Below are 25,373 nucleotides of genomic sequence, written 5' to 3'. Positions count from 1 at the left end.
TGGCTCAACAGGCTAATCCTCCACCTAGCGGCGCCGGCACACCGGGTTCTAGTCCCGGTCGGGGCGCCGGATTCTGTCCCGGTTGCCCCTCTTCCAGGCCAGCTCTCTGCTGTGGCCAGGGAGTGCAGTGGAGGATGGCCCAAGTGCTTGGGCTCTGCACTCCATGGGAGACCAGGAGAAGCACCTGGCTCCTGGCTTCTGATCAGCGCGGTGCGCCAGCTGCGGCAGCCATTGGAGGGTGAACCAACGGCAAAAGGAAGACCTTTCTCTCTGTCTCTCTCTCTCACTGTCCACTCTGCCTGTCAAAAAAAAAAAAAAAAAAAAAAGGAACTTTCACAGGGTAGCTAAAAATACTTTCAAAGCTGCGCAGGAATATACTACCATTGATTTTTTTTAAAGGTCATGAAAAATCAAATAAAATCAGCATATACTAGGGTTGAAACAAATCCAATCAAGCATTACAGTAAAGAGTAAGTAGTGTTGATGACTGAAAATAGCCTTTAAGTCTTTAAAAAAAAAGTAAAAATTGTCTTTAAAAAGCAAATGCATGGGACTTTTGTTGTAGGGCAATTGGATAAGCTGCCTGTCTCTTGTGATGCCAGAATCCTATTAAGAGTCCTAGGTGTTCCTCTTCCAATCCAGCTTCCTACTAATGTGCTTGAGACTGAAGCAGAAGATGGCCCAAGAACTTACTTCCTTAACACCAACCATGGAGACCTAGAAGCAGTTCCTGGTTCCTGGCTTCAGTCTGGCACAGACATGGCTGTTGGAGCCATTGGGGTAGTGAACCAGCAGATGGAAGTTTCTCTCTTTGTCTCTGTCTCTGCCTCTCTCCTATCCCCACCACGCTTGCCTTTCAAATAAACAAGTAAATATTTTTATTTAAAAAAGCATAGAATTAAAAATTTTTTAAAAATGCCAAATTGAATCTAGAAGCATGTAGGATGGGCCTAATTATAAGAAGAGCATGAATTGTAATAGTACAAACACAGGAATGAGAGAATTGGGCTATTCCTGCCTACATAAGACAGCATATTATCCATACGTCTGCATGATATTGTACAGCTGATTCATTAAAGTGAAATGGACACAATTAATCATGCAGAAACAAATAGATCCACTCCTTTCTTCTACTCCATTGTGGGAACTGCCAGCACCCTCACCAAATTTGGTAGCTTAGCACTTCTGTTTTCCTGTCACTATAATAACCCAGAGTACAACTTCCCAGCAGATCCTTTAAGCCCTGTTAATAGAATTGTGTTCACTCCATAAAATAAGAAAAAAAAAAAAAAAACCTAGCTCTTGTTTAAAAGAATAAAAGCCACAAACACTGTTGTTCCAGCATTATTGTAGGATCTAGAACCAAATAATCACATGGGCCCATTGTTTGGAAACGTTTCATTTTGGAAGCAAATATTTACTTATTGAATGCTTATTATGTGTAGAAGGCACTGTGCCCATGTAATTTGTGCTCACACCACATCTAAAAATACAGAATATTTACTTAGTTTACAAAATAATAAGCTATTTCTCAGAGATGTTAAGATTCATAGACCCAGCAAGTGGCAGAGCCACAACTGAAACCTGAAGTCCATGCAACTGTCACCCTAAACACTACCGTACAGTTCCACAAAACCGCACCCACAGGGATTATTGCCACTTCTGCTCATCACTCTGTTTAAACACCCAGATGAGTGCCTGGCACACAGTTAGTATTCAATAAGCTGTAAAATAAAAGAAAGTCTGTGTTGTGCAGAGTCTGCCCTCACCAGTGCCTTTGGCATGGGAGGAAAAGGATAAAAGTCAATAATATTAAGTTTATCTCAGTCGTTTCCAGTTTTGAGGGATTTTGTTTCCTTGGCTTCTCCATGCATGAGTGTGCATCTCACAACTTGGGAGGTAAAAGCAGGGAACATTTATTTCTGGCTTCCAGCATCATAGCACACTTAACGAGAGTTCTGCATACAGAAATGCTTTGCAAAATGAATAAGTCCGTATTAATCATTGACAGAAAGCCTGGCCAGAGAAATCAATAAAACGGCTTTTCAGGAGTATCTTTAGCCCACGCTCATTTTTCACTCAAATGAAGTCTTTACAGCCTATCAAGATCCTCAAAGCAGATTTTCTTCCCTTTCTAAAGAAAGGAAGACAGCAGTTTGAGTAGTTATATTCTTTAATATGATCAGTCATTTTCTGTGATATTCAAGCGTAAAAGAGAAGTTCTACTTGTAGCTTAGGATGCAGCCTTCCCAAAAATGACTTACAGTTCAAAATAATGATCACTTAAGGACAGGTCACTCCCCTGCGGAAATTATTGTATATTTGGGAGCTTTCTTGTCGCAATCTACCTGGAAAAATGAGGCTGTCAAGTGGAGTGGAAGAACCTGTGAGAAAGGACACTTTCTCTGATCATTGATGATGACAGAAGCTTTAGTAGGTCAGAGATTTTGGTCTGTTTGTTCACTGCTGTATCCCAGTATCTAGAGCAGTACTTAGCACATTGATGATGTGCAATAAATATTTTCAGAAGGGATTAGACTGCAGAAATACTGCTGATGAGGATAATGATAATTATGACCATATTGCAGTGTCTTAGAAAGGAGGTGCTAATAATGCTGTCTCTGAAATAGGAAAACTGGTGAATGCTGTCAAAGAATGTTCACTTCCTAAAAAGGACCAGTTTGCCACAGGAGAAGAAAGGGTATTTAAAATATCTCAAATTTCTCCAGATAAGTATATTTGGAGTTCAGCAACACAGCAGATTTGTGAAGACTACCTTATAGAAGTTTTAACATGAAGTAGAACAATAAGCAATATGTTATCCAAAGTTTAAATTCTAGTTTAAGAATGAGATGCAGATACTTTATATCACTGTTACTCAACATTGTTTGTAACTAATATTGTAATCAAGGAAAATTAGATAGTTGGTGATATTATTGGAAAAGAAAAGGGAACATTTTTCCCTGTATGTATAATTACATGCCAGCATACTTAAAAATAAGTAAACTACAAGTTGAGTGGATACAGGACAAATATTTCCTACAGTAGCAACAGCTTTTAAAAATAAATTTCATTACTTTTTAAAAGTAATCTTATTTGCCAGACTATAAAGCAATTAAGAAAGTATTCAGCATCTCTGAAAAACAGAACATACAGTTATTGGAAGACATCCACAAATAGATACATCATATATACAAATATCTTTAATTTCTAACTTGGCTCATATAACATGTAATTTTGATTGAACTGCAATCAGAATTGTAAATATATTAAATTACAATGGGAATTGAAAAAGATAAATATTTGATAGTAGCCAATACACTTTTGAGGAATAATGCAATTGTTTATATGTTGGTAAGAATTCTTGCTGGTTCAAGAGCCAAAATCTAAATCCTAGTGACTCAAGATTTGTTTTTCTTGTATATTTCTTAGTTCATTGGGTTATTTTTCATTGTGACTGTTGTTTCATTATTTCTTTTTAGTTTCTTAACATAAATTCATTGGCTATTCATTCTGTACCAGTCACCTGTTATATTTCCTTGTTTATTTCTCACACAACATGGAGCTTATCCTAGTTTATGAAAGGGTAAATAAATTTATTTTCAGTAAATAAATGGTGGAATTGGTGTTTGTAAGCTCCAGGTATCAGGCTGTGTAGCCAGTCAAATACTCTTGTTTTCCTTGTGTAAGAAGCATAGCTCATAACAGAATACATAATGTAAATATCAGTTAGTGGGCAAGACAATAGATGAGTAGTCTTATACCCAGTGTAGTTTATTATTTTTAATTCTATTCTGTTTTATTTAAGGTAGCAAAATAAAGAATCTGTGTCTGAGAATTAGTAAAACTGGAATTCTAGATCTGGCTCTCTGTTAACAAGCTTTGTGACCTTGAGAAGTCACTTCACCTCATTGATACTAAGTTTCACATCTATAAAGTGATGGGGGTTGGATGAGAATGTCTCCAGAGCACAGGTGTTTCCACAGTTCCATGCATCCCTAATGAGAACATGGATTGGATAGCCTGTCTGAACCCAAAGTTTGGTTTTCCATACAGGTTGGTGCTTGTTTATTTTTATAAAGCTTCCCTTCCTAGCAATACATGGGAATGTCTTGTCCTTTTGTCCACCTGACTCAGGCTTCGGTTATAAAAGATGTGTGACTGTGGAGAGGCCTCCAGAGACAGGATAAAAACTCACTGTTTCTCACTGTGATGCTGCGATGCAAACTTGGTCTGGGAGTTTCTTGTGCAGTCAGATTTTAGCAAGTAAGTTTGAGCTTAAACATAGAAATCTTATTTTCAAAGTAGGAGAATATTAAAATGATATACCTTGCACCCATGTAAAATAAGAACATATTTAATTTAATATTATAACAAAATGAGACATCAAATCAAATATAAAATATAGTAAATGCCTTAAATATTGAGCTCAGTACTTTTCAAATTCTTAGAACTTCCTAGTCCTCCCGTAAAGGGTAATCTTGGGAGTGTTTAAAGTTTAAACCATAACCTTTATTTTTGACGGATCTATGTTTTTTTCTTTAAGAGTTGTGGCTTTACCAATTGAGTAATAGCTTTAAATCTGATTGATTTTGATCACATTTTATCAATTGACTCTTTTGATGTGCTTTTAAAAGATGGTTTTTCCTCTGTTACTTGGCACTGCAACATGGCAAGTCAGCTGAATAAAGACTGCAAAATTAAATTGGCTTATTCCATTATGGCTTATCTACTGGGTGCAGTTTAGTAGATAAAAGGTTTAAATATTATATGATTTTTAAAAATATATAGAGAGAGTCACACTGACTCACTTATATATTTTTTCTATAATTAGAATATCCCTTGGTTATTATTCCACAAAATAATTATTTACAAATCTTAATGTTAAATAAAATTTCTATATTGTAAAATGTATGAATTATTTTACTCTTGTGTTTTAAAATAATTATATAGAGAACATTATACACATCAAATGACATTTTGAATTTTACTATTTTTAAAGTCTTTTTTTTAAAGATTTATTTGTTTATTTATTTGAAAGTCAGAGTTACACAGAGACAGGAGAGGCAGAGAGAGAGAGAGAGAGGCCATAGCAGAGAGCTGGATCGGAAGAGGAGCAGCCGGGACTAGAACCGGTGCCCATATGGGATGCCTGCGCTTCAGGCCAGGGCATTCACCCGCTGCACCACAGCTCTGGCCCCGACATTTCGACATTTCGAATTTTATAAAAACAAAATGCACTTTTTGTTTCTGTGATAAATTAGCACATTCATATGTTAAACACTAACAAACTTTCTAGCAGTTATTCTTTAGAGCTCTTTAGTTGCATATTTTATATTGGTAATTTTTCTGCTTTTTAAAAAACCTACATATTTCATAGAATGATTGTAAAACATTTGAAGAAGCAAGTAGATATTAGAAAAAGATCCATATCATGTCCAACACTGCTCTCTACTGGCAAAAGCAGTCAGTCGTAAAACAAAGCATTCAAAGTGGAGCGAAGAGACCATTTCCAGTAACACATGAAAATGTGGGTGGAATACTCAAACTTTCACTTGTTTCTGTGAAATGATTGTGGGAGGCATAATGGAATACAATGAGAGAATGAAAGGAATGAGCCCAGACGGTATGGATATGAGCTCAAAAGAGACTTTTTTATCATTTTAATTAATTGGAAAATAACTGTGGGAATTTTGGAAAGTATTAACTAAATATCACATATATTAATAGGATTTTAATTTAAAAAGTGTGTAAGGGAATATTTTCATATAATAACAAGTTTGATGACATTTTTATACTTTTAAGTTACTGCATCTTGCAAAAATGCTTGTTTTGAGTACATGATCCTAAAACACAAGTACTTAAATGTCTTGATCAGAGAGATGCAGGAGTTGCAATATTTGCATGAAATATGAAGTTAGGTCCATAAAATCAGGAAGATGCTCTGGATTTATCAAAGTCTTTATAAAATATCTTTAAAAGATATTTTACGATATTTAAAGTCCGAGGAAACTATGTAACATATCACACCATTTGATAAAGACTAAGAATAACACAGAACATTTTAGATCAGTAATTGCTATTATCTTCCTTTTCATAATCTAACATTCTAAATGCCTCTTCTGTGTCTTATATTTTTCTTATTTGTCCATCATGCCCAGGGGTCATATTCAATGTTTTAGGCAGTACCTACATAGGCACGCACATGTACTGTGGCTACATATGCACAGCAATGCCTAGTAAATACATCATGTTAGCAACTGAAGAGGTTTTGTTTCATGTTTTTCTAAGACTGTCATTGGTTGATTACTTTTATTTTATCATGAGTTTGAAGATAATACAATCTTACAATATTCGTTAATACTTAAAAGTTGGGTTGGCTATGAGGTAAAAGCTGATGTTTCTATAATCAATATATTTTTCTGTAGTTTCTAAATTTCCATTAGTTAACATACATTACTATTATGGTAAAAAATGTTTATTCACATATATACAAAATACTGCTGCTTAAAGCCATGAGCACACAATCGTGCAGAACACACATAGTTATGTAAGCTCTAAGAACCTATCTTAAAAAAATTTACCAAAATAAATTTTGTACTTGAGACTGCAGAAAAAAAACAATAAAGTAAATTTTCTTACTTGTTAAAAAGCAAGAAATGATAGCTCCAACAAATATCAATTGCCACAGAACACATAACTGCTTTGTTTTGTGCCCTTTGCCAAAGTGGAAAATAAGAGGTGGTATCTAAATGCATAAAGCAAATAGTCTGATACATTCATTTGTCTTTTCATCATGTAAGCTTTTTTTTTTTTTCCACATAGACAAACTAAGACATAAAATTATGGGTCAGGCATTTGGCACAGCAGTCAAGATACTACGTGGACGCGCACATCCGATTTCAGAGTGCCTGGTTTTGAGTCTTGGCTCCACTTCCAGTTCCATCTGCATGCTAGGGTGCACACTGAGACCAGCAAGTGATGTCCCTGCTCTCTACTTAGGTCCCTGTCTCTTGTGTGGGAGATCTGGGCTGAGTTCCAGGATCCTGGCTCTGGTCTGGCCCTGCACCAGCTATTGTGTGTATTTGGAGTTTGAACCAACAGATGGAGGATATTTGTCTGTCTGCCTTGTCTCTGTCTCTCTCAGTTTCTGTCTTTGCCTTTCAAATAAATGAAAATAAGTATTTTTAAATGATTAAAGTTGTTTCAACTTTAAACCAATTATTTCAACTCAGCTTTGAATATACCAATGTCTCACTTTCCAAAACATTTTTAAAGGTATTTCTGTGATTTTTTTTAGGCAAATACTAATAGAAACATTTTGAGATTAGCTTTTATGAGTTGTGTGCATCCACAGTTCATTTACATTTATTGCTAAGTAGCTTCCCATGGTATAGATGTGCCACACTTCATTCATTGGTGACATTTGGAGTGTTTCTGATTTTTGGAAATACTCTGATCCTCAGTTCTTAGAGGACTGAGTGAACATGACTTTTTATTTCCCTGAGATAAATAACCAAGAGTATATTTGCTGGATCACATTTGTTGGATCCATGTTTAGTTTAAAAAAAAAAAAAATGACAAACAGTACTTTCAGAGTAGCTGTACTACTTTTTAGTCTCAACAATAGCAGTGGTCTGGAATTTTATTTGCTAGATCTGGCAATCATAGTAAGTAATGTTAATAACCTCACTGCCTAATTCCCATTGCACTCTCCCCAAACAATCATCGGAATCCCCTTTGCAGCAGTGTTCTCTTCTGTTTTTCTCTGAAATGTGGTAGCTACCTGGGTATCCAGGAACCAGACAGTCTTCAGTCTCTCAGCCTTCTGTTGAGACTGCAGTGCCAAGGTTGCCCTAATTCACATGTTCTACCCAGAATGTTTCTCCACAACCCCAACTTCGTATCCAGTTGTTGAATCTGCATCAACCATGAACACCTCAAAAGTGTTTTAACTTCAGATGTCTGAGTGCATGATTCATTTAAATATCTCATTCAGATCTCTATTAAAATATCACCTTTTTGGAAAAGCCTTTGCTTATGACAGTATCTTAAATATTACTCTCTGATCTAATCTCTGTGTGTGTGTGAGAGAGAGAGAGAGAGAGAGAGAGATTTTAATTTAAGCCATCTAGTTTATAATACTCCTGTCTGTGATTCAGACATATAAGAGTACAAAATAAAATTCACAGACAAATGAAATTAAAAGACAAGTTTATGTGGTATAAAAATGTTTGAAAGCCATGTTTAGTCTTGTTACAATACATGTATCCATTAACTTTTTGAAGACCCCTTATAAATGTAAACATAGATTCTCTCTCTCCCTCTCTCTCTCTCTCTCTCTCTCCTCCTGTCTTTCTCACTCTCAGATGTGAGCTCCAAACATTGCACCTTTGCTGTATGCCAGGACTTAGGGAATTCTTGATTGACAATACGTATCTAAGTATTTTTTAATGATGAATTTTCTGTTATTTACTTCATTTATTCTTTTTCTTTTAAATTTTTATTTTTTATTTTCATTTCATTTGAAAGGCTGAGACAGAGATGGAGAGACAGAGAGAGATCTTCCATCTACTGGTTCACTCCTCAAATGCTTCTAGCGCTGCACCAGTCTGAAGCTAGCAGACAGGGCCTGAATCCCAGTCTCCCACATGGGTAGCAGGGACCTGTTTTTACTTAAACCATCATCTGCTGTTTCCCAGAGTGTGCACTGGCAGGAAGCTGGATCTGTGATATGGGGTCCCGAGCAGCATTGCAACCACTGCACCAAACACCTCCACCCAATAATCTGGTTCTTTAAAGACCAGATGAACATGTATGCAATGAACATGCTGTTAACTGGGTTCCTAATTTTTATTTTTATGAAAGTAATTGTCCATTTTAAGTTAACATCAAGTATCCCCCCAAGGCTGATAGTAGAATTATGAAACCTCCTCTCACCACTCTCACTCACTGAAGTAACCCCTTTTTACCTTGTGATTGTCTTGTCATTTTGCTGTGTTTCTGAATAACCTGTCGTGCCCCAGCACTTTGATCTGGATTTTTATGGTGGCCACAGACACACCTTTGCTGTCTCTTCTGTTTCCTGGGTTGCATTTCTCCCTACACTTTACTCCCTTCTGTTCCTACAACTGGGTATGGATGGACTATCATTCAGGCCCATGTACATCTCCCTATGAATTTTTCTTTCTTCATAGGCTCAGAATCATTTCTTTATCCTCAGAATTTGAAGTCAATTTTCTTTTTTTTTTGTTGTTTTAAATTTTTATTTATTTATTTGAGAGGTAGAGTTACAAACAATGAGAGGGAAAGACAGAGAGAACGATCTACTACACGTTGGTTCACTCCCCAAATGGCCACAACTGCTGGAGCTGCGCCAATCCAAAGCCAGAAGCCAGGTGCATCTTCCCAGTCTCCCACGTGGGTGCAGAAGCACAAGGACTTGGGCCATCTTCTACTGCTTTTCCAGGGCATAGCAAGAAAGCAGGATTGGAAGAGGAGCAGCCGGGACTAGAAACAGTGCTCATATGGGATACTGGCACTGCAGGCGAAAGATTAACCTACTGTACCACAGCACTGGCCCCAGAAGTCAATTTTCTTTTGTGGTTGTTGGTGTAAAGACTTAGTCTGGTGTCGTTCATAGTTTATGACCTTTGAGGTTTAGAGTTTTTTATTTCTGGGATCTTTTATCAACTTTTCTGTATCTGCAGGAAAGTGACTGGAAGCCTGTATGTGCTGCCATTTGTGTTTGCGTACATTGCAGTGGTGTAACATGGAGTCCTTTATTATGAAAACTCATACTTCCAGTTCTGGAAAAGTGACAGTCTTCTTCTTCCAGTGTTCCCTGTTTATTTCTCTGATCCTTTTGGTTTGATGTTGGATCTCCTAGAACAGTGATTCTCATATTTCAGCATCATTAGAATCACTTGGAGATGTTAAAACCAACTGCTAGACCTCACCCCCAGGGTTTTTCTTTTAGTGGAATTTGTATTCATAACAATTTTATAGGTAATACTAATGCTTCAAGTCTAGAATCCATGTTTAGTAAGACACTGCCCTAAATCAAATTTCTCATTCTTCTGTTTTGTTTCTTTTTTTTTTTTTTAATGTGACTTTTGGTGCCAGCACTGCATAGTAGGCTAAGCATCTGTCTTTGGCACCCACATCCCATCTGGACACCAGTTCACATCCTAGCTGCTCCTCTTCCAATTCAGCTATCTGCATATGGCCTGGGAAAGCGGTGGAAGATGGCCCAAGTACTTGGGCCCCTGCACCTCTGTGGGAGACCAGGAAGAAGCCCCTGGCTCTTGGCTCCTGGCTTTATATTGGCTCAGCTCCCACCATTGCAGACTGAATCAGCAGATTAAAGTGAATCAGCGGATGGAATACCTTTCTCTCTGTCTCTCCTCTCTATGTCTGTAACTCTACCTCTCAAATAAATAAAAATAATAAAAATATTACTCCTCCACTTTCTATTTCTTTTCCTAGCCTGCCTTCCTCCTGGGAACATCCAGGTCTGGGTGAGGTCAAAGCCAGGAGCTGTGAACACCATCCTGGTCTGCTGCTTGGGTACCACAGTCTCAACTATTCTAGCCATCATCTGCTACCTTCCCAGACATGACAGTAGGAAGCTGGACTGAAACTGGAGAGGCCTGAACTCAAGCTGCCTATCCAGTATGAGATATGGACATTGCAGCCCGCAGCTTAATCCATTGAACCGCAAGGCCAGACCCATGACCGTTGTATCTGAAATGCTGTGAAGACACACAGGCATATTCAGATGCTCTGCTCTTCCACCCTTTGTCTCTCCAAAGTGCTTCTAAAGGACCTTAATCATCTACTTGTTTTCACTTTGTCATTTATTGTTTGGCTCTTCACTAGGGTGTAAGTTCCATGTGGGCAGGCAATTTCCTGTGTTTTGTTCCCAGCCATATTACCAGTTCTTAAAATAGAAGTTCAAAAATAATAAGCATTCAGTAATTACTTACTGATGAATTCCTTCAACTGTGTCTGCTAATATTCTCATTACTTTTTGGATCTTCCATTCATGTGTTTAATTTCTGTGTGCTCTCTTTTGTTCTCTAAATGCTACTTTTTGTTCTACGCAGTTTTTATGATGGATGCTTTCTTTCTGCTTCTTTCCCATTCTTTCTTGTTTCTGCTTATGGGTCTTTCAAGTGAGAGGCTTTTCTCAAATAATATGCACATCCTTGCTGAGTTCCAATGTTAAAGACTGACACATTGAAAAGCCAGTGAGCCGTTCTGTGTCCTTGGGCAGGGCTTGTCAGCTGGGGCCTGGTCCTGACCCATGTTTCATGTGGAAACCCCACCTGTCAGCATAGGTTCTATTGTTTTCTCTGAGCCCTGTTGCCTGTTGCCCTGTTGTTGTTCAATGGTAGCAGACACTTAAAACACTGGGAGCCAGGCTGGGCAAGGGGCCCAGGAGTCTTCCAATGTGCTTAGTATCTTTACTTCAGGTAAGTCTCCCATGTACCTCTGCTGGGCCCAGAATTTTGCAGTCTTGCAGGTTGTACCTAGACTTTTGCATTTCAGAGCTCTGTTTTACATTTTTTCCTCCAGTGATCAAGTCTTGGGAGAGGCTGGATTCATCCTCTAACCATGGCAAGAATCAGTTCCATATTTTCTTTCGCCTTCAGCCATTAGAGTACAAAAACATATGGAAAGCAAAGTCTTATTTCTAATCTATCTGAGCAGGAAAATAAAAACAAAGGATAATGTGCATTTTCATGAACTTTTTCAAGTCCTCTTGATACACGTTGCATATGCCTTTTGGTAGTATTTATGAGAGTATTTCAATTAGTTGTAGATTTGAATAAAAGATTGTGTGTTTGGAAATGTCAGCATTTGAGCATTTAACCAGTGCTGAAGGCCAGCTTCTCCCAGAATTAGACCTCAAGGCGAGAGTTTCAGTGCACGCAATGATTCAGGTAGTGCTTCCTGGTGAAATCAGTACAGGAGCAGGAAAAGCAAAGCAGACAAGAGAGGAACTCAAGACAAGAGAGGAACACATCAGGCAAGTCCCAGTCTCAGCCTGAAGACAAGGGAAGAGCTACCTCATAACATTACAACTTAGAGTTTCCCCCACCTCCAGGCTAAAGAGCTGAGCTGTTACACTTCCTCGTATTAGTCACTGCCTGCGGAATGTGGTGACGTGGGTGAGTAGAGAGCAAAAGCTCCCAGGTGCTGCTAGCTCTCAGTGCTGGCAAGGTGGCTTTATTGTTCCCAGCAAAGCCTGTGCAATCTGGAGGATGAGTTCCTGAGCTGAGAAAAAATGATCCCCAAGAAAGCTGAGCAAGGACTCCAAATGTAGCCACAAAACACTTGTATCTTCCCTAAATTATCATGAAAGAATTGGCAAGTGACTTCTAACTTCTTCAGATTCTAGAGTTAGGATTCACTATAGCAAACTGTATCTTAGTTAAGAGTTTTATAAACATTTACAAGTTTTAATTTGAAAAGCAGAAAGAGAGGGGAGAGAGGCAGAGAGGCAGAGACAGAGCTCTCCTGCCCACTGCTTCACTCCCCAAATCTACAGTAACTGGGCGCTGGGCCAGGCCGAAGGTTTAATCTGAGTGTCTCATGTGGATGGCAGAGACCCAAGCACTTGAGCCATCACTTGCTTGCTGCCTCCCAGTGTGTGCATTAGTACAAGGCTAGGATTAGCAGCAGAACCAATTAAAATCGAGCTCAGACACTCTAATATGGGAAGCAGGTGTCACAAGTGGAGTCATGCCACTGCCCTAAGCAGCCACTCTAGAGTTTTATAAATATTTTATGTAGATGTATGGCATGAATATATGGAATAGGCTATGTTTTCACTTTTTAAAATTATTTGCCTACAGTTTCTTTATGTTACAAATAGAAAAAAATTGGATTAAATGGAAAGCTCCATATGAAAATGTCTTTTAGTTTTAATTCATATCAGAATTCAAGGCATCTCCCAGTGTGTCATTACTCAGATGGTTTAATTAAAGCTGATGTGAAAGAAACATATTGAAAGGTTCCTGGAGTACTGCTGGAGCTTGATTCATTTAGAATACACTTGGAGTTCTTCTATAATATCTCCATATGGGCTTATTTGCATATAATTCTTATGACTCATGACATTCTTCCAAAAATATTGCCAATAACTCTTGCGTTGTTATTAACACATCAGATTCTTCTTAGTCTGGTTCACTTAACAGAATCTGCCTGTGCCTCCCTGCTCATACTTGCACAGGACCACCCACTAATGGAGAATCTCCCAGCAACATGCTAAATTCAGAGAACTTGAATATAGTTTACCCCATGGATTTATTCCAAATTAAATAGCTCGTATTTGTGATAAATCTCCTTTTGTTACTTGAACTTTTTCTCTTTTACAAATTATCTAAAACAGGACTGTTCAAACCTGTGGCAAATTAAAATCACCTTTGGAGCTTTAAAATAATACATATGTCCTGGCTCTGCCCCAGACCAATTAAATCAGACTCATAGACACTGGTAATAAGTTTAAATCTTCCCATGTGATTCTATCTGCAGCTAAGGTTGAAAACACTGATCTAAAACAGGGAAAATGTGACAGGCCCACTGGTGCCAGAATAGAATTGGCTGTCTCCCACATGTTGTTAACAGATTTGAAATTTCTTGTAAGTTGAGAATTTCTCACTTGCTTTGTCTTTTTTCTCTCTTTTTAAAAAATTCTATTTAAGGTATAAAAATTTCATGTATTTCGTATGTGCAGATTCAGGAACATAGTGATACTTTCCACCCTACCCTCCCTCCTGCCCACTCCCCCACCCTTTTCCCTCCTCCCTCTCCTATTCCCATTCTTATTTTTTACAAAGATCTATTTTCGGTTAACTTTATACTCATGATTAACCCTGCGCTAAGTAAAGAGTTTCAACAAATAGTATTAAAAAACCTCCTGAAATGATATTAGCATATGAAAGAGCAATCTATACCTCCATGTTTATTGCCACTCAATTCACAATAGCTAAGATATGGAATCAACCCAGATTTCTATCAGCTAATGACTGGATAAAGAAATTATGACATATATACATTATGGAATACTACTCATGGCTAAAAAAAAAAAAAAAGAAATCCTGTCTTTTGCAATAAAATGGATGCAACCAGAAACCATTATACTTAGTGAAACAAGCCAATCACTTTGTCTTTTATGTATACCTGGTCAGCGGGCAACTTGAGTATCAGTGGGTACAAACTGAGTGTCTGATGGTATCTTCTCTAGGTTCCTGTAGCAGCTGTTGGCTGTAATTTGAGCATATTTTATAGAAGCTGAGAGTTTCATCTTCTCTTTGCTTCAGTGTAAATAAGCTTTACTCTGTGTCCCCTGAGCTCATCAGAAGGGCAATAGCAGTTACCTTCAGTATTTTCAACTCACTTTTTACACGAACCTTCCTCTAACTTCATGACTGTCAACTTGGTAATACAATAAGTCATCTATGCTTTTAGAAATATAATGCCTTGGTCCTACCTCTATAAATTCTGATTTATTTAATCACGGAACCTGCACTTTTATGTTTTAACCTATTCCCTGGGTTATTTCATGTGCCATTTCAAAAAAAAAAAGGCTCTAATTTATTTAGTCAGTATTGTTTTCAAGAATTAAAAAAAGGAATGAAAGTTACCTTGACTTTATTATTTTATTCCCTTCCATTCTGTAATTTAGCACATGAAACAGATTCTTATAATCATCTGATGTGAAGTGTACACAAAAACATCCATACATATATCCAGTCTATACGTAGGATAAGTGGTGAATTCATGACTCTCTTTAGTGTTAAATTTGGGAGTTACGATATGAGTGAAATAATCATTGGAAATTATATTTACTTCATTAACTTAGTAGCTGTTTGCTCTTTGTATAAAAATATTTTATAGAACAAAGTATCAGTATTTTGATTTTACTTGATTTGAACATTTTATGATATTAGATTATAAGGGGGGGGTTTATAACATCGCTCCAGGGTAGAGAGTTTATTACATTGTGGTAAGTATTATGAAACTTCCTTTTTTTGTATCAGTCCGGTTTTAATTGAAAACTCTTTGTGACTACTTTCAGGATTATTTTAAAACTTGGTAAGATTGTGGATCGTATGTGTTTTATAATTCTAATATAACTTTACTGAATGGTTTATACTGGAAGCTTTGGGTTTTAGTTCTACATGCTATTTGAGTTTCAGAATTAAATCACAAAAGAGTTGAATTGAAATTATAAGCTGAATTATACTATTGAGGTTTAAAATAGTAATAACGTATCTATGGTTTGCATTTATAGATTATTAATTATTAAAATGTTTACTGAACTAGGCCGGCGCCACGGCTCACTAGGCTAATCCTCCGCCTTGCGGTGCCGGCACACCGGGTTCTAGTCCCGGTCGGGGCGCCGGATTCTGTCCCGGTTGCCCCTCTTCCAGGCCAGCTCTCTGCTGTGGCCAGGGAGTGCAGTGAAGGATGGCCCAAGTGCTTGGGCCCTGCACCCGCAAGGGAGACCAGGAGAAGTACCTGGCTCCTGCCATCAGATCAGCGCAGTGCGCCGGCCGCAGTACGCCGGCCACAGCGCGCCGGCCACGCCGGCCATTGGAGGGTGAACCAACGGCAAAGGAAGACCTTTCTCTCTGTCTCTCTCTCACACTGTCCACTCTGCCTGTCAAAAAATAAATAAATAAAATAAATAAAAATTTAAAAAAAAATGTTTACTGAACTTCAGTTGTTGAAGTCAGCTTTATTTCTTATGATCTAATGAAATAATTTTAGATTTCTCTCCAGTAAGAATGGCCCAAGTCCTTGGGCCCTGCACTGGCATGGGAGACCAGGAGAAGCACCTGGCTCCTGGCTTTGGATCAGTGCGCTGCGCTGGCCGCAGCGCGCTGGCCGCAGTGGCCATTGGAGGGTGAACCAATGGCAAAAGGAAGACCTTTCTCTCTGTCTCTCTCTCTCACTGTCCACTCTGCATGTCAAAAAAAAAGTAAAATATTTGGGAAAATTCCATTTTCTGAAAAAATAGTCATTGAATAAGAATCGTAGTGACTAAGTGATATATTTGCACATAGCATAAGATAAAGTACTGCTTCTATTTAAATAGGATTTGTGTTGACATTAATACTGAACCATTTGAATATACAATATGATAGGTTAATGAGAATGAATTATGTATGATGTAATAAAGACTGCATCTCACAAATATCCACTTTCAGTTTCTTGGCAGTACAGAAGTGGAACAGCCTAAAGGAACAGAAGTTGTGAGAGATGCTGTAAGGAAACTAAAGGTAGGGAAAGCCCTTCAAGTAAATGTCTAGTGTGTTGATCTTGCCATGTTATTAGTAGCTTGAAAGAAATCTCCAACATTTGTTCTGTAACAGGTAGATCTTCTCCCTATTAAAAATTAACTATTGAATAAAAATCATCAGATCAAGGAAATATTTTAATAACAAATATGTGTATACAGTGAATTATTTTTCTGCATATTGAACATTATTTACATTTTACTAAGGTGTCATTTCTCAAAACCCCCTCCCCCCAGATTTTAATCGCCATATATCCTAGACATTGACATTCAGTAGCTTATCTTTGTTTGGTCATTGTGAGTGCATGTCCTCAATAAAATGTCGTTAACAGAATAACACTTGTCTTAATATGGTATCATATCTACCAATTGAAAATTTGGACATAGAGTCAAGTCCAAGGCGGAATCTTGCAGTGATACCATATATTAAGGTATTCAAATGGGTAGACTCAAGAGGATCTGGCTATGTCCATGAGCAACTATGTGGGAACCAGGAGCATCTAAGTTAACAGAGAAGGGCATTAAACATGCAAATCCATATATATAACTATCAAGTTTCCTGAAAAAAAAAAAAAAACTAATGCAATACACATATTCATATTCAGTAAATTTGCTAAGAAATTCTTACATAAGATGTCACACAGCATATTTTTCATATTAATCCCCAGTATCAAATGACATTGTTCTCCCTGAGCTTTGGAAAAACTTTGGGAAACCTTCTTCAACAATATTTTCTTCTTTATGGTATAAACATGAGTCTCTACATACCAGGGCAGGCGTTGAAAACAGATTATGCTACCACTTGGGATGCCCATATCCCATATCAGAGTGCCTGGTTCCAGTCCCGACTACTCCCTTACCAATCCAGCTTCCTGTTAATGCACCTGGGTGGCAGCAGATCATGGCCCAAGTACTTGTGTTCTTGCCATCCACATGGGAGACCTGGACTGGGTTCCTGCCTTCAACTCTTAACAGGCATTGACAAGTGCAGGAGGAGATGGAAGGTCTCAGTCCTTTCTCTGTTACACCTTCTCTCTCCATCACTCTGCCTTTCAATAAATATATAAGGAAATAAATATTTTAAAAAAAAATTTAATAAGTATTTAAAAACATGCTACTGCTTCCTTACACAAATTATTGTATTATCTATGGTGGTTCTCACATGTTTGGAGGACCAACTCTCCCCTAACTTTATTTGATTTAGAGATGATCAGTTATCCACAGACCAGTCAGGCTCTGATTGTGTAAGTAAAGATATAAGTATTAAAAATATTTATTTGCATTTTAAGAAATTATTTTTGTATGATTTATTTTTGAGAATTTGATAGAGAAAGAGTGAGAGGGTTCCTGTCTTGTGGTTCACTCTCCAAATGGCCAGGGGTAGGCTGTGGCCAATACCAGGAATCTGGACTGCATTGTAGATTTCCCTTATGAGTAGTAGGAACCCATCACCATCACCTCCCATGGTCTGCATCATCAGGAAACTGGAGTCAGTAGCCAGAATCAAGAATCAAATCCAAGTACTCCAGTGTGAGATGAGGGTATCTTAACCACTGAAGTTAAATGCTCCTGTTACTTTGCTTTAAGAATACTGTATCAGATAGAATCCACAGCATGTTTAAATAGAGGAAAAATTGAATGGGGTGGTTTGTATTCTGGGTGAAGAAATAAAGGCAGGTGATACTTTTATTCTACCATTTTATGTGTATTTTACCTAATTATCTTAAGTAAATATTCTAAAGGTTCTTGATAATATCAGCCTCATTTTGAAAAAAAAAAAAAAAGTGTACTGGCCACCCATTTCTTTTCAGTAATCATTAGGAAATAATTTATATTTGCCCTTGCTTGGCCAGTAATTTTAAACACAAAGAGAAGATTTAAGAAGTCTCGAAGTTTATGGAGGCAAGTTAGAATAGAAGTTTATTTCAGTGGTCTCAGAGTGTTGCAAATGAGCAACACTCAGAATATTTTATATTCAACTTCGCAACAATCAGAATATTTTATAAAAGAACAATGGTGTTTACAGTTATTGTTTCTTTACATGCAGGAGTTCTTTATTCAGCCTACCCAAAGCCAAAACCAAAAGGATCCAATTATATGATGAATTATTATCCAATTATTATCCAATTATATGATGAATCCAATATATGATGAATTATATGATGAATAGTTGAAATGTAAGGAGATATTTGAACTGAAATACTTTTCAAACAATGGCTGGTCTACATACATTTTTTGTGGGCTATTTTAGGGCTCCAATGTAGAATTTTCTATTTAAAATGCATACTGCTAATAAAGGAAAATGACTTATAATAAGATAAAAATGATTTACTATAGTTTTCAAGTGAATGCTAAGTTGATAGTAATTTCTTTTTCAAGTGTCTTCTGGAATAAGTATGTATTTGAGAAGCAATTTTTACTCTGTTGATTTGCAAAGTATATTGATTCATGCGCCAATGAGAATGAGTAAAACAATGTTGTTACACATTTTACTTTTAATATTTTTTATTGTGTCAGGGGTCTGAGTCTACAATTAAAGTATACTAAGAATATTTACATTTATTTTTAAAATGTCAACTGTTTTCTTTATAGTTTTCTTGTTAGGTAACATCGGCCAGTAGATGGTGGTATTGCTCCATTAAAAATAAATTTACCATGTACACACATTCTTATTTTATTTTCCCGATTGTTTTTCTTAAATATATGTATTCTTACTGTTTTTTCATGTTTATTATTTGACTTTATTTCCCACAGAAGGTAACATTTTGTTTATATTTGTTTTTTTCTATTTTGTTATATTTTGTATATATTTTGTTCTATTTGTATATTTGCTTGTTAATGCATTAGCTAAGGACAGGTAAGAATTAAAAATGGAAAATAATATAAGATAATGGAAAACAAATAATTTCTCAGTGTTACACTTTTATATTTTCTAATGCCTTTTTACCTTTCAGAAAAATTAATTTAGATTTTTAAAATATTTTTGGTCATTTCATGGAAATTTATATTTATTTTGATTAAAGCAATGATTTGTTTAAGTTTAGTTTTTAATTTTAAATTCTATATTTGTCAAAACAACTTTTATATTTTTTAGTTATATTCAGCAATTCCTGCTTCTAGACCATGCTTTTGCCTGAGAATTAGGAACATAGCAAATTAAAAAGTAGTGATTTATAAACACCTTCAATTTCTGTGCATTCAATAGTATTTTTACTGTAATGAACTTAATTTTCCATGTTAATTTATTCACTTTTATTAATCCAACTAGTACAAATGCCAGACAGCTCAATGTATTTCTTTAAAAATCTTGTGATGGTTGCATATGAATAAGTATTGGTAAATAGACTTAAATTTACCCCTTTCCTTGGGAGATTACTAGGGAAAGTTCCTTTGAGAAAAATGTGGCCTTTGGGAATTATTGTAAGTGCTGTTAAGCCTCAGCCTAGCATTTCAAGCTCACTCTGTGTACCATAACACTCTTTTATCTTATAAACAGCTATTTAATTAACAAAATCTTTAGTTTAACATAACTTTATATAAGCATTAATGACTTCTCCACAGGATTGTTATGAATATTTTAGCAATTTAAGTATGAGCCACAAAGAAGAATAGTAACCCAGAACCATAAGCTAAAAGTAGTAAATTAGTTTTCTTTCCTGATAGTATCTGTTAGATTATTAGTATCAGTTAGATTTCACTTTATTAAATGTCTTCTGATGAATGGATGGAAATTTCGCAATAATGACTTTGAAACTCAGTAGTGCTCTCTTTGCATTTTCTTTTAAGAAAACGACTTAGCAGTGTCACATTTTAAGTACTTTGAGTACTACATCATCCTTCTCTCTCACTTTGTTGTGTCAAAGGCTTGGTTTGTTTATTTTATCTAAGGCATTTTCCACCATGTGCATGTTTCTCCTCCTTTGAATATTTTTCACGGGAGTATTATATTCACATTTTAATGGTAGTTCAGCTTTCTATTCAGAACTACCAATACATGAATCCACTGAAGCAAAAAAGTCAAAGAAATCTGAAAAGGGCCCTTCAAATATTAATAATAATTCAGGAGGGTAAAGAATATAAGATAAATTGATCATAATGTCTTCCAAATATAAGTCAGTGGTATTCAGGGACAAAACTAAAGTCTACAAGCAGGAAAATGTCTTGGAGAGTTATAGGTGGCCATGCAATCTATGGAATGCAGTAAGCTAGAATTTCAAGAAAAAATGGAGAGGCAGAGAAGAGAATATTAAGCCCTTTAAATATAGATTGAATGAATATAACTTTAGCCATTAGAATTCTGCAACAATGTTCAAGAGTCAAGTGGTATAACCAGTAGAAATCTTGATATAAATATAACAATATATATGGGATGTTGTTTTTTAGATACAGAATATTAGCTGTGTAAAATAAAAGGTTTATTTAGTGCATATCTGCAAAACTAGTTCCAGGCCTAGTTGCTACACACCCATTTTATGATTAAGATTAATAGCTTCTCTGGGACTCATTTCTTTCATCTGTGAAGTGGGAAAATTGGATGATCTCTGAAGGGTCTTTGAACAAGATTATCTTGTCCTGATATAAAGCGTATGATTCACCATCCCAAGATTAGATATTTTCTGCTTTAGTTTTTCTTCGCCTCCTTGTCCCACATCCCCTCCACCCCCTCTTCCCTCTCCTCCTTCCTCCCTTCCTTCTTATCCTTTGTTTTTTCTGCCTCTGGCCCCTACTTCCTTCCTTCTTTTGTTTCTTTCTTTCCTTCTCAACAGATAAATTATTAGTGATTTTTTTGGTAGATTTTTTGGAAACAAAAAGGTTGTGCAATCCTTGTAGAGGTCACAGGGATGCTTGTTTCCAGATGTGGGACCTCAGAAGCCACTGCTCATTGTCTGTTTCTGGAAAAGAGCAGCACCAGGGAAGCAAGCTTAGAAAGCTTTTGCAACCCACCGCAGGAGTTGCTCTCTGTTCACATACTTTCACATACAGTTAATTTGTTTAGTCAGCCTTCATATGTGAAAGACATCCAAATCATTTAATTTCACCAAATCAACAAGCAGATGATGAAGAAGAAACAAAATGAATCCACATTCTTTGGAAGAAAGGGGGGATACTTTTTAAAGGTCTGCACTGAAGGAAAACAAGTTTCTTAAAGACAAGAAAAAAAATCTCTGGCACAGCTAGCTGAATTACATGCAGAATGTAAGACTACAGGACACAAAACCGAAAAGAGAGAAACAGAAAAAAAACCTAGCAGCCTGCATTCAGGGCAGGACAGCGAGCTGAACACTTCTACCACCCAAAATGGAAGAAAACAAATGGTACTCCCCAGGATATAAAGGCAGACACTTCAAGGGCATTCACACATGCATTAATTATGTTACTCTCCACAGCATGCAAAGCCATGAAAGGAGAAAAAGACTTTTAACTGCTCTCGGCTGCAGGACTGAGCTATACCATGTGTACTCACATCTGCCCTAAATTAGAGTGAAATGCACAATGCAAATAAATATGGCACACAAGAGAAATGGAACCCTGCCCTGCTTTGCATGTCATCTATTTTGACTCAAGTTAGAATGACCTATATGCTGGAAAAGTGTTATAGTACAAAGTAACTTTCTGAATCCTTGAAAGATGAGTGAAAAATCCCATTTATTTCCCCTAATAGTTTTCTGTCCACTTTTTAAAAAGAAGGTGGAAGAGGAAAGAAAGAAGGGAAGTAGCGAGACAGTAGAGTTGCCAGATAAAACCAAGATTCTGTTACTTTGCATTTCAGGTAAATAATAGACAACTCTTTTTAATGTAAATATGTTCCAAGTATTTCATGGAACGACCTCATACCATGTAGTATACATATGTATGTATGTTGTCTGTTTATGGTGTATATTTCTATATATTCTAAAATAAGTTCTAAAAATCTTATTTATTTATTTGAAAGGCAGACTTAGATTAGTGAGAGAGAGAGAGAATCTTTCATCTGCTGCTTCACTTCCCAAATTGCTACAATGTCCAGGGCTGGGCCAGGCTGAAGCCAGGAGCCAGGAGCTTCAACCAGATCTCCCACATTGGTGCAGGAGCCCAAGTATTTGGACCATCTTCCACTGCTTTTTCAGGCACATTAACAGGGAGCCGGATCTGAATTGGAACAGCTGGGTCTTAAACCCATGCCTATATGGGATGCCAGTGTTGCAGATGGTGGATTAGCCCACTGCACTACAGTGCTGGCCCCACTAAAATAAGTTTTTAAAAACATATTCATTGCTTAATTTTCAAATTTAACTGGATTCTTTCAATTTCTCCACCACCAAATCCTGCAATGTCAAGAGAGAGGCTCTATCTCTCCTTAAATGCCTGAATACCTTGATTTTCTTTTTGATTTTGTTTTTTTTTTTTAACTTTTATTTAATGTATATAAATTTCCAAAGTACTGCTTATGGATTACAATGGCTTCCCCCCCATAACGTCCCTCCCACCCGCAACCCTCCCCTTTCCCACTCCCTCTCCCCTTCCATTCACATCAAGATTCAGTTTCAATTCTCTTTATATACAGAAGATCAGTTTAGCATACATTAAGTAAAGATTTCAACAGTTTGCTCCCACACAGAAACATAAAGTGAAAAATACTGTTTGAGTACTAGTTATAGCATTAAATCTCAATGTACAGCACACTAAGGACAAAGATCCTACATGAGGAGTAAGTGCACAGTGACTCCTGTTGTTGACTTAACAAATTGACACTCTTGTTTATGGCATCAGGAATCACCCTAGGCTCTTGTCATGAGCTGCCAAGGCTATGGAAGCCCCCTGAGTTCACTGACTCTGATCATATTTAGACAAGGCCATGGTCAAAGTGGAAGTTCTCTCCTCCCTTCAGAGAAAGGTACCTCCTTCTTTGATGACCCGTTCTTTCCACTGGGATCTCACTCGTGGAGATCTTTCATTTAGGTTTTTTTTTTTTTTTTTTTTTTTTTTTCCCAGAGTGTTTTGGCTTTCCATGCCTGAAATACTCTCATGGGCTTTTCAGCTGGATCCGCATGCCTTAAGGTTGATTCTGAGGCCAGAGTGCTGTATAGGACATCTGCCATTCTATGGGTCTGCTGTGTATCTCACTTCCCATGTTGGATTGTTCTCTCCCTTTTTATTCTATCAGCTAGTATTTGCAGACACTATTCTTGTTTATGTGATCCCTTTGGTTCTTAGTCCTATCATTATGATCAGTTGTGAACAGAAATTGATCACTGGGACTAGTGAGATGGCATTGGTACATGCCACCTTGATGGGATTGAATTGGAATCCCCTGATATGTTTCTAACTTTACCGTTTGAGGTAAGTCTTTTTGATTTTGTAACACAACCTAATAAGCACATGTAACACAACCTCATAGCATACACACAAAAGCACACGCACACACGTGCACCCTCCATATATAATGTATGTTTATTTACTAATCCAACGAGAAGGTACAATAGATATTAATATAAAAGCACAGATAATTCTTTATGTTTTCAAGATACAGCTTTTATAATTCTGTGCTGAGTCTTTCAATAGCTAAGACATGGAATCAACCTAAATGCCCATCAACAGAAAACTGGATAAAGAAATTATGGGATATGTACTCTATAGAATACAACACAGCAATAAGAAATGAAATCCTGTCATTTGCAACAAAATGGAGGAATCTGGGAAACATCATGCCGAGTGAAATAAGCCAGTCTCAAAGGGACAAATATCATATGTTCTCCCTGATTGGTGACAACTAACTTAGCGCATAAAAGGAAACCTCTAGAAGTGAAACTGACACTATGAGAAGCAATGACTTGATCAGCCCTTGTCCTGACTGTTGAGGAACAGCTTACTATTTTATCCTTTTTAGTATTTTCTTGTTCTACTTAATACCATTGGCTGAATTCTTTAATTAACACACAATTATTCTTAGGTGTTTAAATTTAACTGAAAAGTGATCTTTGTTAAATGTAAGAGTGGGAATAAGAGAGGGAGGAGATGTACAGTTCGGCACGTGCTCACTTGGACTTAACCCTAATGGTAGAGCTAGAAATGTGCCAGGGGATTCCAATTCAATTCCATCAGGGTGGCATGTTCCAATGCCATCTCACTAGTCAAAGTGATCAGTTTAAGTTCATAACTGACCATAAAGATAGGATTAAGTGTCAAAAGAATCACATAAATAAGACCACTGTCCACTATTAATAATTGATAGAATAGAAAGGAGAGAACAATCCAACATAGGAAGCAGGATACACAGCAGACTCATAGAATGACAAATGCCCTAAACAGCACTTGCCTCAGAATCAGTCCTTAAGGCATTCAGATCTGGCTAAAAAGCCCATGAGAGTATTTCAGACATGGAAAGCCAAGACACTCTGGCAAAAAATGACCTACATGAAAGATCTCTGTGAGTGAGATCCCAGTGGAAAGAACTGGCCATCAAAGAAGGAGATACCTTTCTCTGAAGGGGGGAGAGAACTTCCACTTTGATTATGGCCTTGTCTAAATAAAGTCGGAGTTTGTGAACTCAAGAGGCTTCCATAGCCTTGGCAACTCATGACAAGAGCCTCAGGTGATTACTGGCTTCATAAATGAGTGTTCATTGTGAAATCAACAACAGGAGTCACTGTGCACTTGCTTCCCATGTAGAATATCTGTCCTTAATGTGTTGTACTGTGCGAATTAATGGTAAAACTAGTATTCAAACAGTACTTTATACTTTGTGTGTCTGGGTGCAATCTGTTGAAATCTTTACTTAGTATATGCTAAGTTGATCTTCTGTATATAAAGATAATTAAAAATTAATCTTAATGAAGAATGGGAAGGGAAAGGGAGTAGGAAATGGGATGGTTTGCCAGTGGGATGGTGGTTATGGGGGAAAATTGCTATAATCTAAAAGTTCTACTTTTGAAATTTATATTTATTAAATAAAAGTTTTCTAAAAAATAATAATTTAGGCTGAGTCTAGATTCATACTGCATCATCTTTTCATTTGTTTTACAATTTTTTATTCATTTATTTGAGAGGCAGAGACACACAAAGACAGACACGGCTCCAAACT

General features: G+C 36.9%; 1 protein-coding gene across 10 annotated transcripts in view; it reads left to right on the top strand.

The window, feature by feature from the left end:
• GULP1 (GULP PTB domain containing engulfment adaptor 1) overlaps nucleotides 1-25,373 on the top strand; it is a 311,569-nt gene that overhangs the window by 238,551 nt on the left and 47,645 nt on the right. For all 10 annotated transcript variants that reach the window (XM_051848376.2, XM_051848368.2, XM_070070491.1 and 7 more), the window contains one exon: nucleotides 16,224-16,295. In XM_051848376.2, coding sequence (XP_051704336.1) covers nucleotides 16,224-16,295 — 72 coding nt within the window. The remainder of the gene's footprint in view (nucleotides 1-16,223; nucleotides 16,296-25,373) is intronic.

Source organism: Oryctolagus cuniculus, chromosome 3, assembly GCF_964237555.1.
Source record: "Oryctolagus cuniculus chromosome 3, mOryCun1.1, whole genome shotgun sequence".
Lineage (NCBI taxonomy): Eukaryota > Metazoa > Chordata > Mammalia > Lagomorpha > Leporidae > Oryctolagus > Oryctolagus cuniculus.
The sequence above is the reverse complement of the archived record's forward strand: the minus strand, read 5'-3'. Positions and strand labels throughout refer to the sequence as shown.